General features: G+C 37.5%; 1 protein-coding gene across 1 annotated transcript; it reads left to right on the top strand.

Moving 5' to 3' along the window:
• The first annotated feature begins 8,432 nt into the window (after positions 1–8,432).
• Positions 8,433–9,392, top strand: MC2R (melanocortin 2 receptor). Its single transcript, XM_074847773.1, has one exon. It carries the CDS (start codon positions 8,433–8,435, stop codon positions 9,390–9,392), a length of 960 nt encoding a protein of 319 aa, XP_074703874.1.
• The last annotated feature ends 4,753 nt before the right edge of the window (positions 9,393–14,145 follow it).

The following is a 14,145-nucleotide window of genomic DNA, read 5'->3' as shown; positions in this document are numbered from 1 at the left end:
AATCTCTCATAATCACATATACTGTCCAGCTGCAAAGGCAGAAGAAACCTTCACTGAATTTCATTCCCTTCCCTGACAGCTGTGTATTAAATGACTTGTAAAATTTCCCCCTCCCCAGGGCACAGCATGCACCGGTGGGAAGGCCCCTCCAAAGTGCAAGTACTCAATAAGGAAGCAAAACACCAGTCACTAATGCGTTAGTGCATTTACAGCCCTTGATTTTCTCCAAGTTCCAGTTTTTGTCTATATAGGTTGCTCATCCTCAATAAATTGTCCACGCACTTGATATGAAGAGGGTTGTTTCACTAATGACTTTGTGAGTATTCTGTGTTTATGCCTCATGACAAGACAAGCATTTTTATATAACCTCCAATATTTTATGCAATTTTTTTTTAGTTCCAGATACTTGAGATAACAGCATAGCTTACAGTCTCAGCAATTATATGTGAAAAATAATACCGACACAAGGAATTAATCAATTAGAAAATAATTCCTGACTTTTCAGCTTTAATTTTTCTCACTGTCATTTTAATGATTCTTGTCATTTCATTCATAAACATCCTAAATAATTCCTTTTCCTCTCTGCTATTGTAAAGATTTTTTAAAGTATATTGAGAACTCAGCCTATCTTTTCTTAATCATTTTTACTTTTCTTGCTTTCAGTATCTTTGCTGAAATACCCAGGGCTGTGCATGTTTTGAACGAAGATACACTACAATGCTATAGAGAGCAGTAGTCATGGCCAATAAGTTTCTGCATAGCTTAGATATTTTATTCCATTTTTTGTTGCTGGCAACAAAATCATGGCATATTGAATATACATAACTTTAAACACAAATGAGGAAATCTTTCCTGAAAGTGACATCTTACCTTATTCATAAATCGAACATATAGTTCTGTAATTTCAATGCTGATCTTCAGGGCAAAAGAAAAAGTAGTGCTCATGAGAAATAAACCCATCTTTCATATTTTCTTCATCTGTATTCTTTGCAAGAGCTCCAGTCTGTTCAGTTTCTGACCTGGTCAGAAAATTCTTTTTATACAGTTTCCAAAGTCAGGAAAAAACATAGTATATAGAATTCTCTTCAACATATACACACATATCTGACATTTAAAATTTCAGCAAGTGTGATTTGCAGCCTAATTTCACTCTAGAAATGCTGCTTATAAGAAAGCCACAGTTACAATCATGTGAGAAATACTTTGCTAGTAATTAGCCCAGTTGGTATATGTATGGCTTTAGATACAACAATATTTTTTCTGTATCTAGCTTGTATACATATATACTTCTCTTTCATGTCTCTCTGCTGTTTTCTTCAGAAAGTACTCTCTATCAATGTGAAGTTATTCATAAGAAAGTAGTAGACATTGAAATCATATGGGACATATATTCATTATTCTGATGCAGTAAATCTGTGATGCCAAAAGACAGATATATGACAGTGAACACTCTTACACAACAAATGTTCATCTAGGTCTGACATCAGTCCATGAACTTAAGGTTGGGCTACATAATGTTATACAGTGTCTGCACATGTGAGTAACCAGAATAACTGTAATCAGTCATTAATACCTGGCTAACCCTATTTTGTTGAACACTAGAGGGAGATCAAAGCAAAAGAATAAGTGATCTAATAGATTACAGATACTAATTGGAGTTGTTCATCAAATTTCAACTGATGATAAGATGAAACAACAGATATTATAGTATCTTAATTTTTCATCATAGTTTTCACATACCCTTATTTGATATTGTTTTACCTAGACTGTAATTTTAAAGAATGAAAAAAAAAATACTTAGAAGGAAAAGGACTGTGCTTATATCGATACCACAATTAATGTATTCTGTATTAAATTAGCTTTTCATATGACATGTTTACTTCAATGACAAGATAAGGGTTTTAGCCACTGATAAATGGAACATAAGCACAGAGTCCAGCTATCTCACCATTCTCTGAACACGCAGTACATTTTTCTAGCATGTACTTACAGGGGTAAGCAAGGGAAACTCATGTTTCTGAAAGACCTTCCCTGGAAACAGATCTTTCTGTTAGACCTAAAGGCAAGCAACTGAGACTGCTGAGACTGTTTACATTCAGAACAGGATGGAAACTAATGCTGTCACTCTTTTGCCATCATAACTGCAGTTTTGTTTAGTGTTTGCTGGATAAAGTTTGTAACGTAAAATGCCTATTTTAAAATATAGACATTTTCTAGTTTTGCGTGAAAGAAAGTTATCAGATGGACACTTTTGGGCTCTCTCAGTTACTACTGGGAAAAACCAATACTTCCAGCAGGATTCCTAAAGGAAGGGCCCTTAGGACCTTGAATAGTTTCCTAAAAGGAAGGAAGGACCTGGTTAATCATCCCTCACAGAGGAGAAACCCTGGCATCCGAGTTTCACAACCAAGGAACTACCCATACTGCAGTTTGTACAGAGATTGTTATGCTGGTAGGAATGTCTGACCTGGATGGAAACAGCATGGTGTGGACACTGGTAGAAATGTAGCTACTGACAAAAAGCTCACAAAGTTAGGGTCTGTTTATTCTGAGTAAACTGCTATGCACGGTAGCTTGCAGCTACCTCACAGGTCAATACAGGGTGCTTCAGTCCCTGCACCAACCAGCACCGCCAGCATATCCCATTTTCAGTGTACACCGTGGTATAAGGAGAAAATGTGATATATACACATTAATAAATGCTATTGTTATTTAAGGACAAAAAGGTTTGGATAGGCTCAAGGGAGATAACAAGAGTGAGCAGGTAGGAGCAGAGAGAAGTGCAGATGGGAAGGGAGAGGTGGAAATAGGCCTTTCAGCACAGTGAGCTGCTAAACTGGCTCAGAGCTTGCTATGAAACCATAACCTCTCACAAAATTACCAGCCAGCTCTCCTCCACACAGAAAAAAAGAATGTTCCAAGTTTCACTTCACAGCTTTGTTCAAAAAGGAGCAATATTTATACATTACTGAAGAACCATGCTGCCACTAAAGTTAAGTAGCAATTTCTCAAATGCTTCCTGCACTATTTGGGTCTGTTTAACAACTGGTGAGGGATTTAAAATCCAGGTCATCTGAGGAAACTACTTCCTTCAAGAGTTTAATAATTGCAGCTGAGGATATTTCATATATGGTCTGCTATGGTTCATCAAGCAGACAGATTTCTGTTAAGACCATGTTAAGATACCTTAATCACAGCCAACCTAGAAGTCAGTGAGATGTTTTAAGTACTCTGAGACAGCCAGTGATCTTCACTTTAGCTATGACCAGAAAACCTAGGGGAGGTGGAGCAGACAACTTGAAAGCTCACAGAGCCCTTAGGCATCTGTAAATATTGTAGAGTAATTCCCCTGACTCAGTTACTTTTAACATCTGTAAAGAACTATACAACATGCAGGGCAAGGCAGAATCAGGCTCTGTGTGTCCTTTTTTCACTTACTTGCTCGTTCAGGGCTAAGACCAACCAGAAGACAAAAAGAAATGCCGTTAGAAAGTATAGGGAACATCCTGTCCTCATAGCTTACCTTCCTATAACAGGTCCAGTCCCTTTGTTTCCATAAAAGCCATTGTTTACCTACTCAAGGAAGAAAAAAAAAAAAAAAAAAAAGAGACGAAGGGAAGGGAAGGGAAGGGAAGGGAAGGGAAGGGAAGGGAAGGGAAGGGAAGGGAAGGGAAGGGAAGGGGAGGGGAGGGGAGGGGAGGGGAGGGAAAGGAAAGGAAAAAGGGGTTGTCCTTTTGCTTGTTTTACATCTTTAAAAACTAAGCCTCCACATCAATGTTTTGAAGTGACTTCTTTCCTTCTTAAAAGCCTGGTACATCTGGAAAAGCTGGAAACAGGAGAAAAGGTAATTGTCCACAGTTTTTTGTCAAACATATTTTGATATGAAATTGTAACAGCTTGAATGAAAGGGATTGAAAAAATAAATAGCTCCCATCCATGGGACTTTTGCTGTCATTTTCAGAAAACAAAGGTCCTCCTAAGCAGCACCAGGCAGTATAACCAGTCAGACACACTTGTCCAACCACCTCCACAAGGGATTAGTATTCCACTATGACCAAGTTTTAGAAGGAAAACCAAGCTGAACCAATTGCCAGGTGCCCTGCTGCCCAAGGTACTTTTATTTAAACCAATACACTGGATAGCTTTGGGGATGAAATGCTAGAGGTAATGACATCAGAAGGCATTTATTAATACATAGGAGACTTTTTTGGATTGAGAAAAGGTCATGGTATTTCAAGTGACAAGTACCTCTATACAGTGAATGGATTGTGAATTATACTGTAAATACTATGTCTGAAACACAAAACACTTGTTCTTTTTCATTCCTTATAAATTACTTTTTTTAAAAAAATATATACATAGAAGGACAGGGAATTAATACATTTCATGGTTCTAGAAACAAATCATTGCATCTATATAATTGGCTAGTTAGCTCTTTTGTGCAGTCCAAAAACAGAAGAGACTACTCAATACCCTTTCAGTTTTTATTTACTGCCAACTGTTTAGAGAGTAAATACAGCTTGGGGTCTCTCCAACAAAGGGAGGCATGGTTTTCTAGTAAAAAATTAATAGATTAAAAAAAGGGGGGGAAATTACACAGCATTTACGGTATATAATTTCTTTACTATAGCTTATAATTATAGTTCACAGCTGAAATTACTTCTGTTGCTCTCACAGCTGACCAGGTCAATTTAGTTAACACTTTGGGATTGAGGGAAGTGTGTTGTTTATTTATTTAATGAATAAGTTTTCATCAAAAAAAAAAAATCAAGTGCAGACCTATTACTCCCAGACCTTTCAGTTGCTAAGTCATCATATTTCAACTGTAGAGAAGATTGAATTTTTGTAATCAGTAGGCACTGAGTACACAGGAGAGAATTATGCTTTTTGTCCAAGGCTAATCCTGCACAGTGCTGGGAGCTCCCAGCATGCACAGAGGCATTCTCAGCCTTGTCACAAGCTGAAGTACTGGGGCTGGCTGTGTAATATATACCAGTGTGAATGTGCTTTCCAAGTGCCAGAGTTTTGTTAAGAGCCAAACCATAATCATGGTGGATGAATACAATTGACATGTAAGCTGAATTCTATTTCTTTCCTAAGTTTGTACAATATTGTCAGTATAGTTTCTGGTCCTGGCTTCCAGTCTCCCCATTTCCTGCTTCATCTTGCTTTAGATAACTATAAACCAAATAGAAATTACTGATAATATTACAAATGTATGTATTTTTAGTAATTTCACTGTTGCCATCAGCTCATTGCCCATTATACCAGCTCAGGAGACTGCCTCTTTCTAGATAAATAATGTTTCTGAATATCCAGTGTTACTGACCTGCTGATTTCTCCCTCTGGGACCTAATTTAAACATGAAAACAGGTGGAGCTTTTTGCAGTTTTTGTGATACAACTACATTTGCAATTGTGTTTCAAACTTACAAGGTCTTTTTTGTCATTTATTGCTTTTTGACTCATTTACATTTCTTGCTACAGTCAGGCAAATTTATTCTTAGACTGAATGACCTTGTGAAAGGTAAAATCCAAATAGTTCAGCCTTTGCCAGGGAAAAAAGGTTGTAGTATAAGGCATTTGTTTATTCTTAAATTGTTTTGTTTTATTTTGAACAATTCTAGCACACAACCACTAGCTGTAAACAGTTGACTTTGCAGATACCTACAGAAGATAAATCTGAGGTCTTTCAGAGGGTGCTGTTGGTGACTGACATGAACCCTTTATCTGGCCAGTACAATGATGAAGCAAAGGTATTGACAGTGCAGAGGAAATCTGTTGCATCCAAGCTGTCTCTGGCACTGTAAACAACACAGGAGGGTACTTTTTTTTTTTTTTACCTGATGATTATTTATAGCTTTGTATGAAGTGACCTTGGCTCTAATTTCTGTATCCAGTGGAAACATGCATCCAAGCTCCAAGATGTCTTCTTTTTCCATTAGCTTTTAGGACACACTGAGATTACTCATCATGTCCACAATGGCTTTACATCCCATGTGTAGTCTGTCTGTTCTACACTGCTTAAAAGTGATAAATTACTTCATGCACAATACCTAGTAGACGTGTAGAAGTGAAAGAATCCTGTAAATGTGTGACTTACTGCAGATGCATGATATAATGTGTATAGCGTAGACCAAGCACTGGATTTACTACCTGTGTACAACACTGTATAGATAGATATTTCTGTCTGGGAGGTCTTAGACAGAAATATGACTGTGCACCACACTGAAGCATCAAAAAAGGAGATAATTGGCAAGATGGAACCTTAATAAAATAGTGTGCAATAACCATGTATACATGCTGCAATCAGAATCTAAAATAAGAATGTCTTTTGCTGGCTTTCTATTCATTGTTTGAAAACAATATTAAGTGGCATAATGTAATTATTCAGTTTACTGTAATTACACTAAAGCCCTTATAAATTCTCTGCTCTAACCAAATGCTGTACTTAATATGAAGTTACTGTAAAATCATAAGTGGTAGATGTAATATATCATGCCATTCATAATACTGTATGTTTTCAGTGAAGGAACCTTCATGTTTGTCATGCAAATTAGTTCAGCAATATGACTATATCAGCAAAGAAACATTGAAAAACAGTTCTGAGAGAATCGTGACTTAACAAATGCATTTTTGCCAACTGATTGTCCTGTTTAAATCCCATTGAAATGAGGCTTTGTCTGAAGCATCTGTGTTGACTTTCTGTTAAGAGTGAAAATTAAGTTGTTAAACAGATTGCTAGATTAGAAAACATAAAACTTAACTGTGACAGTAGCTCTAGGTGAGAAAAGGAAAAACATATCATTACAAAGACATTGATGAATCTCTTGTTAGTAACTCCTTCCTTCACATACTGACAGATCTTGATCTAATTGTCTTTGGGAACATTCACATGTGCTGCAATGCAATACAGTTCACTTATTCCATGACACAACCTTCATTTTCAGATAAGTATGGGTACTCTCTTGAATGCTTTCTCTTAAGTGAGCTCATTTCAGTTGAAATCCTGATGGCTGGTGGTCCAAGTCTCAGCATTCTTCACCACAAGTAGCACCTTACTGGCAACCTCTGCAGATAACGTTAGCAAACCCAGGTCAAAAACCTGTTTTCAATTGAGAAGTGGCCAAACACATTCAACTGCATTAAGGTTAATCACATTCAAGCAGCAGTTCAGCTGTCCCGATTACTGATACCCACTAACATTTGCAGAGAACATCATTTGTATACAAAATACTTAAAACTTTTGACTTCTCCCTTTGAAAGAGTAACAGAGTGTATTATGGCATTTGGCAGCCCTGACTATGAACAAATATCCAAAGGAGTTTCAAGACTTTGAAGGTGTTAAAGCTGTTTTAAACTTAAAAACAGAGGGGGAATATATCAGTTCTTTTAGAAAGGGGACTTTTCAAATAGCAACTGCATCTGTATTTCACAGGTGGGGTTATAAAAATGGCAAGAAAAAGTGGGTCTTATTGTTTATGAGTAATATCCAAACTAAATTAATATCATATCCATTTATACATTAGTGAAAAACCTAAAAAGCCTAATCCTTTGGAAACATTCCTGTTTGCTTTGATGTAGTTTAGATCAGAATCAATATGGAGAAAGGAAAACATCATATTGATGCTGAAATAAACATTTGGTCTTTTAGATAATTGCAAAATACAGCCAAGAAAATATTGTACTTTGGTTCTTAATCTGCATTGGAAATATGTTCATCAAATCAAAAAATGCTTTCAGTTTATATGAAGAAGCAGCGTCTCACTAGTATCTAATGTGCCTCTAAAAACATCAATATTTACAAGTGTTCACACCTAAATTGAGGGCATTTCAAACTATCAACAGCGTGGTGGTAAATGTGTTACTGTCCTGGAAAACAGCTTATCTTGGCTTTGATCTTATTTGTGTCTAATAATACTGCAAATCTTGTTAGAAATGCCAAACTTTCTCAAAGCAAACAGCTGGGCCAGCAAAGATTGCCAAACTCTTGAATTCTGTCAAATCAGTTTCAGTAAATGTGGGATGCTCATCAGTAAAGAAAACTACATATATTTTTTAAAACTGCTTTGAAGCTAAAAGAGAATTTACACTTTGTTTTCCTCTAAGGCTCAGAGAACCCTGGAGCAGCTCTTGTTTTATCCAAACCAGCTTTGTCTCTTTCTGATGATGATACATGTTAATTCCATTGCAATAGGTGATATTTCAAATGTCTATTTTTGCCATATCTGTGTGGTAAATTTCTTCCTGGTATTTATATTTCTATGTGTTTTATTGTAGGAGAAATCCGAAACATTTCAGTTAAGTCTTAAAATTGCTCCAGATGAAGGAGAAAGACTTCATCAAAAGAAGAATGATCTGACTGACAAGTCAGCTTCAGAATAAAGCCAAGCCTGAAAAAAACAGTCCAGAATCTATCCACGACCAGAAGAAATGAGCACTGGGAGACCTTCCAACCTAATCAAACACCCAGGGCAGATGAGCATTCCTTCCCTCGAAAATATAAGTGATTTCTCCTTAAATATCACTGACTGCACCCAGGTCGTGGTGCCAGAGGAAGTTTTTTTCACAGTTGCTGCTGTTGGAATACTGGAAAATCTGCTTGTCCTTATTGCTGTTCTTAGAAATAAGAATTTGCACTTGCCCATGTACTTCTTCATTTGCAGCTTAGCCATTTCAGACATGTTAGGTAGCTTGTACAAAACTTTGGAGAACATCTTTATCATCTTGTGCAAAATGGGATACCTGACACGTCGTGGGGACTTTGAGAAAAAGCTGGATGATGCCATGGATTCCATGTTCATTCTGTCTTTACTGGGGTCAATTTTCAGCTTGTTAGCTATTGCAGCAGACAGATACATCACTATTTTCTATGCTTTGAGGTACCATAATATCATGACACTGAGAAGGGCCTCGGTTATCTTGGCAATCATTTGGACATTCTGCACTGGCAGTAGCATTGCCATTTCCCTCTTCTCCTATGAAGCAGCAACAGTCATTCCCTTCACCATCCTGTTCCCTTTAATGATGTTTTTTATACTGTGCCTCTATGTCCATATGTTCCTCCTGGCTCGATCTCATGCTAAAAAGATAGCCTCACTGCCAACCAGCACAGTCCATCAGAGAACTAACATGAAAGGAGCCATTACACTGACTATTTTCCTTGGAGTTTTCCTTTGCTGTTGGGCCCCCTTTGTTCTTCACATTCTTTTAGCAAGGTTTTGCCCACATAACCCTTACTGTGCCTGCTACATGTCCATTTTCCACGTGAATGGGACGCTCATAATGTGCAATGCAATCATCGACCCTATGATTTTTGCATTCCGAAGCCCAGAATTACGCAGTACATTTAGGAAGATGTTCTGCTGTGCCAGGTCAAACTGGAACTGGTAAACACTTCATGAGAAATGAAGATTATAGAAGCACACCTACAGGGTGCTGTGCAACATGTTTGCAGTTTTTACCAACAGTTAGGCCCAGAGTAATACTATGTTTGTAGGATATTACCAGTGATTTTCAGAGGGCTACCAAAGAATGCATAAAAACTAAGTATGCACACAAATGTCTGCCAACTGGACCTCCAGAAATATTACTAAGTTAATTCTGCCAACAATTTTCATGCAAGTAAAAAAATAACTGTATCTTAAATATCTTTTGTCACTTCAGAAAAATTCAAATATGAATCTTCTGCATTAAGTATAGCATTACCCCAGAGATGAGTTTATGTCAACTCACTTTGTATCAGTAATTTCAATTTAAGGTGTATATTACTTCAAAATTCTGTTTAAACTACATTGAAATGAACATTTGTTTCTAAACTAAACATTTATATAAAAGTCTATGATAAAGTAGAAAATATTGACATGTAATTGAATTGTTGCTGAAAAAGTGAATTCATTACTCTTTTCTAACATCTAGTCTCCTTAAAATCATGCAATTAGCATTCTCTAAGTTTCAAAAATAATTTTTGGATTGTGAATACAAGAGAGGAAGATATTTTGCTTTAAAAGCTATCTTTTAGTGACTGAAGAGTTTTTTCTAACATAAAGTTGTTGTGGCAACAAAGACAGGTTTTGAATCTTAAAACCCCAAAGCCAGATCTGGACAGACAAAGGGAATTGCTGAGCTTGCCAGCTCCCTACTGGAGGTCCCTGGGCCAGTTTGCTTCAATAAAATAATAAGTTTTACAGACAATAAAAGAACTTTGATTCAGTCATGACTTCTAAACATGCCACAAAAATGAATTCAACAAAGTACCAGAGACAAAATTCAAAGATCCCTAAGGAAGTCACCCACCTGGATAAGGAATAAGCTAGACAATTTGGAAGGATTTTGAATTGTCCCTGCTAAAATAATACAAAAGTCACAAAACTTCAAGGAATAGTTTTCAACAGCAAAACATCCTGAAGCAGTCCAGAACATATGGTGAGGAATTAACCTCACAATAATTCAGTGGAGTTATTCAGCTCTGCCAGAGAGAGATTATTTAGTACGGAACAGCCATGAAACTGAGGAGGCCAAGGCACAGCTGGAAGAGAGGAAAAGATAAAATCTATTTTAGATTTTAGAATTCTATTTTAGATTTAGAATTCATAGATAAATAGAAGAATTTACTCTGATGAACGCTAAGAACAACAGGAATTTCAAGATATATGGAATATGGACCAAACCATACATATTCAGGTGGACTTAGGCTTACAGATAAAGATATAAGAAAGGGAGAATAGACATGAAAGCCCCTATAGAACTAAGCAAAGAACATATCTTAAATGAGAAAAGAGATACTAAAATGAAAATTTTTCAAACCTATATATTACAAAGAAAGGTTTATCTGTAAAATGCAAGTTCAGAAGGGAGTTCAGATATAATCACACATTTTATTTTAATGAGAATTTTTTCCTTTTCATCAAAAGCAAAACAAATATAAAGCTGCACAGTAAGAAATTACTGTTAGACCTGGAAAAAAAAAAAAAAAAGAAAAATCTTATACAATATTAAAGACAAGGCAAAACAAAAGACCTACAGTACTTTAATACCCTGTGCACAGAGTAGATGAGCTTCAAAATGATAAAAAATATTGTGATTTACTTTTGTTAACTCTGCAACACATGAAATACCTACTAAATGCACCTTCCCTCAAAACTTTATTTACCATCCTCTTCCCTAAAACAAACATAGTTGAGAGCTAAGTAGCCTCCACCATGTTAGAAGTTACTGCATCTTGTAGGGAAGTCCACTCTAACTCTACAGATGCAAAGTCTCGATGTTCAGACTGAGATCTCCAAATGTAAATTTTAATAAAATACATGGAACAAAAAATTAAGGCCATAACTTCTAAACATGGAGAAATAATCATTAAAGAAAACACTATACATTTAGCATTTCAAAGAGGAACATTCAAGACAGACTCATGTCAAAATCCAAAATTCAGCAGCAAAACTTATCATTGAAATTCTGCATAAAGTCTTGTGCAAAGAACTTCTTGTCTTGTGGAGATGCTAGCAGTTAGGGCTAAGAAAGGGACAAATGTGAGAGCCCAGGCTGAGGGTGGACATGGCCATAGCTACTGCTTTCTTCTACCATACCAGCACATGGCAGATCAGGGTAGTCCTGAGACAACTGTGGCTTGTCCTGGAGGAAACAGGACAACTTGGACCTGGCTGCCTTCAGCCCTCATCTGACTGTCCTCACCTACAGAAGAGTCTCAGGAAGTGGCTGATGCGAACCTTCCTTGCAACATCCCCAGACCCAGGGGAAAGAGGAGGGGGAGCAGTCACTCACAGACCCTAGGAGCCAGAGCCCAGCTCTCATCCCTGCACTGCCAGCACTTTGCTTTGCAACAAGGATTTGGGCTCCTACCTCACCATGAAGCCTGACTGCCAGGCCATGCCAAGGGGAGAGTGGCCAGAGGCAAGGGTGTTGAACAAGGCACCATTCCCATCCTCATTCCAGTCAACTAGCCTCTCTTATGGGTTTCCTCACTGCCCTGCCTATGCTGCAGCCTCAAGAAATGGCTGGGAGTGGTGGCACTCCACTGCCATGGTCCTAGACCTATACCAGGAACCCTCAGGCAGCCTGTGTGGGGCACAAACTGCTCACCAAGCAGCTGGGCTCACTCCCTCCATTTCATTACCCATGCCTCAGCTTCAGCCTCGATATAACACTCTAAGAGCAGCTAAGATAAGATACAAAATCCATCCTACAAGCACACCTTTGATGCCCTTCGTCTTGGTCCTACTTCAAGGGCAGAGCAAACTCTCCTCCAGTAACCCAGCATCCGTCCACTCCTTCCCAGGACGTCCACTGTCTTTCCCAGCACCATCCCCAAGCCTCCAGCCACCATTTACCTGCAAAACACAGAGAAACTGTGGTTATGTAGGTTATGGCCCAATGAGATTTTTTTCCATCTAGGTGGTTAAAACAAGGAGTCAACACTTAGGCAGCAAATTTTTGACAGGTTTTTTCCCATGTTATTTTCTTTGATTTGAAAGTATTTCTGCAGTTACTGACATTAGATCTCAGATTGCCATGAGATCCAAGCACTGTCTGGAACTGGTTCCCACCTGATGTTACCGGGAATTAACTGCCTATTCTTGGTAGCCTACCTGGTCTCATCTGTGGATACACTCAGAACAACATCCCAAAGCATTTGCTCATGTCATGATGCCTGAGCAACACTTAAACTTATGGTTTGAAGTTACACCTTTAAACTGGTGGTAGAAACTTGATGGCTGTTACTGTTAGACTCTAGACTCTATGTCTAATACCCAAACAGCCAGCAAGATTGGGGAAAAACTGCTACATAAGGGGATCTAAGACAAAGCACAGAGATGGCAAGGTTGTAAATTATGAGAACTGTTCTCCATCTTTAATGTGTTCAGGACAACAGAACTTGCCATGTTCACTGTGTAAATCTGTAAGAAATGCAGATCCAATGCATTTGCAATACAGCTGAAATCTGCATCACAATATTAGATATCAAGCTGAGCCTAAGGTTTATATAAAAGAGTCCATATGAAATTCAAGACATATAAAACTTCTTTTTTTTTTTTCAGTTTGCACTAGTTATGATTAAATGGAACATTCTTTTGAAAATATTTCCTTTCTGGGGAAGCAGAGTCAGGAAGAGCACAAAATATTCTTGAATAAAAAAGTTTCTAGAAAGATTTTAATTTTTAAGTCTGTCAGCATTTGTTGCATGTCAGCAGATGGGTAAATCTCCATACGTTATCTCCTAATTGGCTGTAAATCTGGATTGCATTTTACCTGTTGTGTGATCTCCAAGCAAATAAGTTTTTCTGCTTCATGTACTAATGTCTCCATATATTTCCCTATGTTGCCCTTTGAACAGATTCTTTAAGCTATGACCTGTGAAGCCTTCATGGTATTGTACTGAAGTCACTCTTGAAACCCTATTCTGATATATTAATGTATAACAGTGAACACTTTTCTCAGATTCTGGGACTTCCCTTCATGTGGCCAGCTTTAAATTACAAATGTTTGGGAGGCAGAACTGTACCTTAGCTTTGGGAGAAAAAAGTTCATCTTGGATCCTACCAGAAGCTAATAAGCCTGGAAGGAAAATCCAGTCCCTTGAAAATCACAGGCAACGCTACAGTCAATGTTTCATTTGGAAGAACCCACAGAACTTCACATGCCTGTGGCAACAAAACATTTCCTAGTCACTTACTACAAAACCAAAGAAGAAAGCTCCTCCTCCATTTCTGTTGTTTTAAACAGAACTTCATGTTCAGGAACAAAGTGAACAAATCTGATAAAGGCACCAGGGGAATTAATTCCACTGAAGCAGTCAGTATGCCCGTGAGGGACAGACTTGCAGAGCAGTTTGACTTTGTTCACAGAAAAACAAGACAAATATAGTTTATTTGTGAGAAAATATAGTTTAGAGTTTATTTATGTAAGAAAAATCTTGCTTCCATGAATTATGGTCCTGGGCAAGACTTTCAGAAAAATAGGTGTCTTAGACTCCTACTAACTGAACAAAATTTCAGTTTTTCAAACAATATTTAAGTAACTGAAAAAGAAGTTTGACTTGAAGTGTAGAGCACCATCAAAAGCAAGAAATAGTTGTAATATTTGTTTATAATATGAGTTGAGGCAAATGTTAGCCTTCTCTTTTTAAAAA

This window comes from Strix aluco, chromosome 1, assembly GCF_031877795.1.
Source record: "Strix aluco isolate bStrAlu1 chromosome 1, bStrAlu1.hap1, whole genome shotgun sequence".
NCBI lineage: Eukaryota > Metazoa > Chordata > Aves > Strigiformes > Strigidae > Strix > Strix aluco.
The sequence above is the reverse complement of the archived record's forward strand: the minus strand, read 5'-3'. Positions and strand labels throughout refer to the sequence as shown.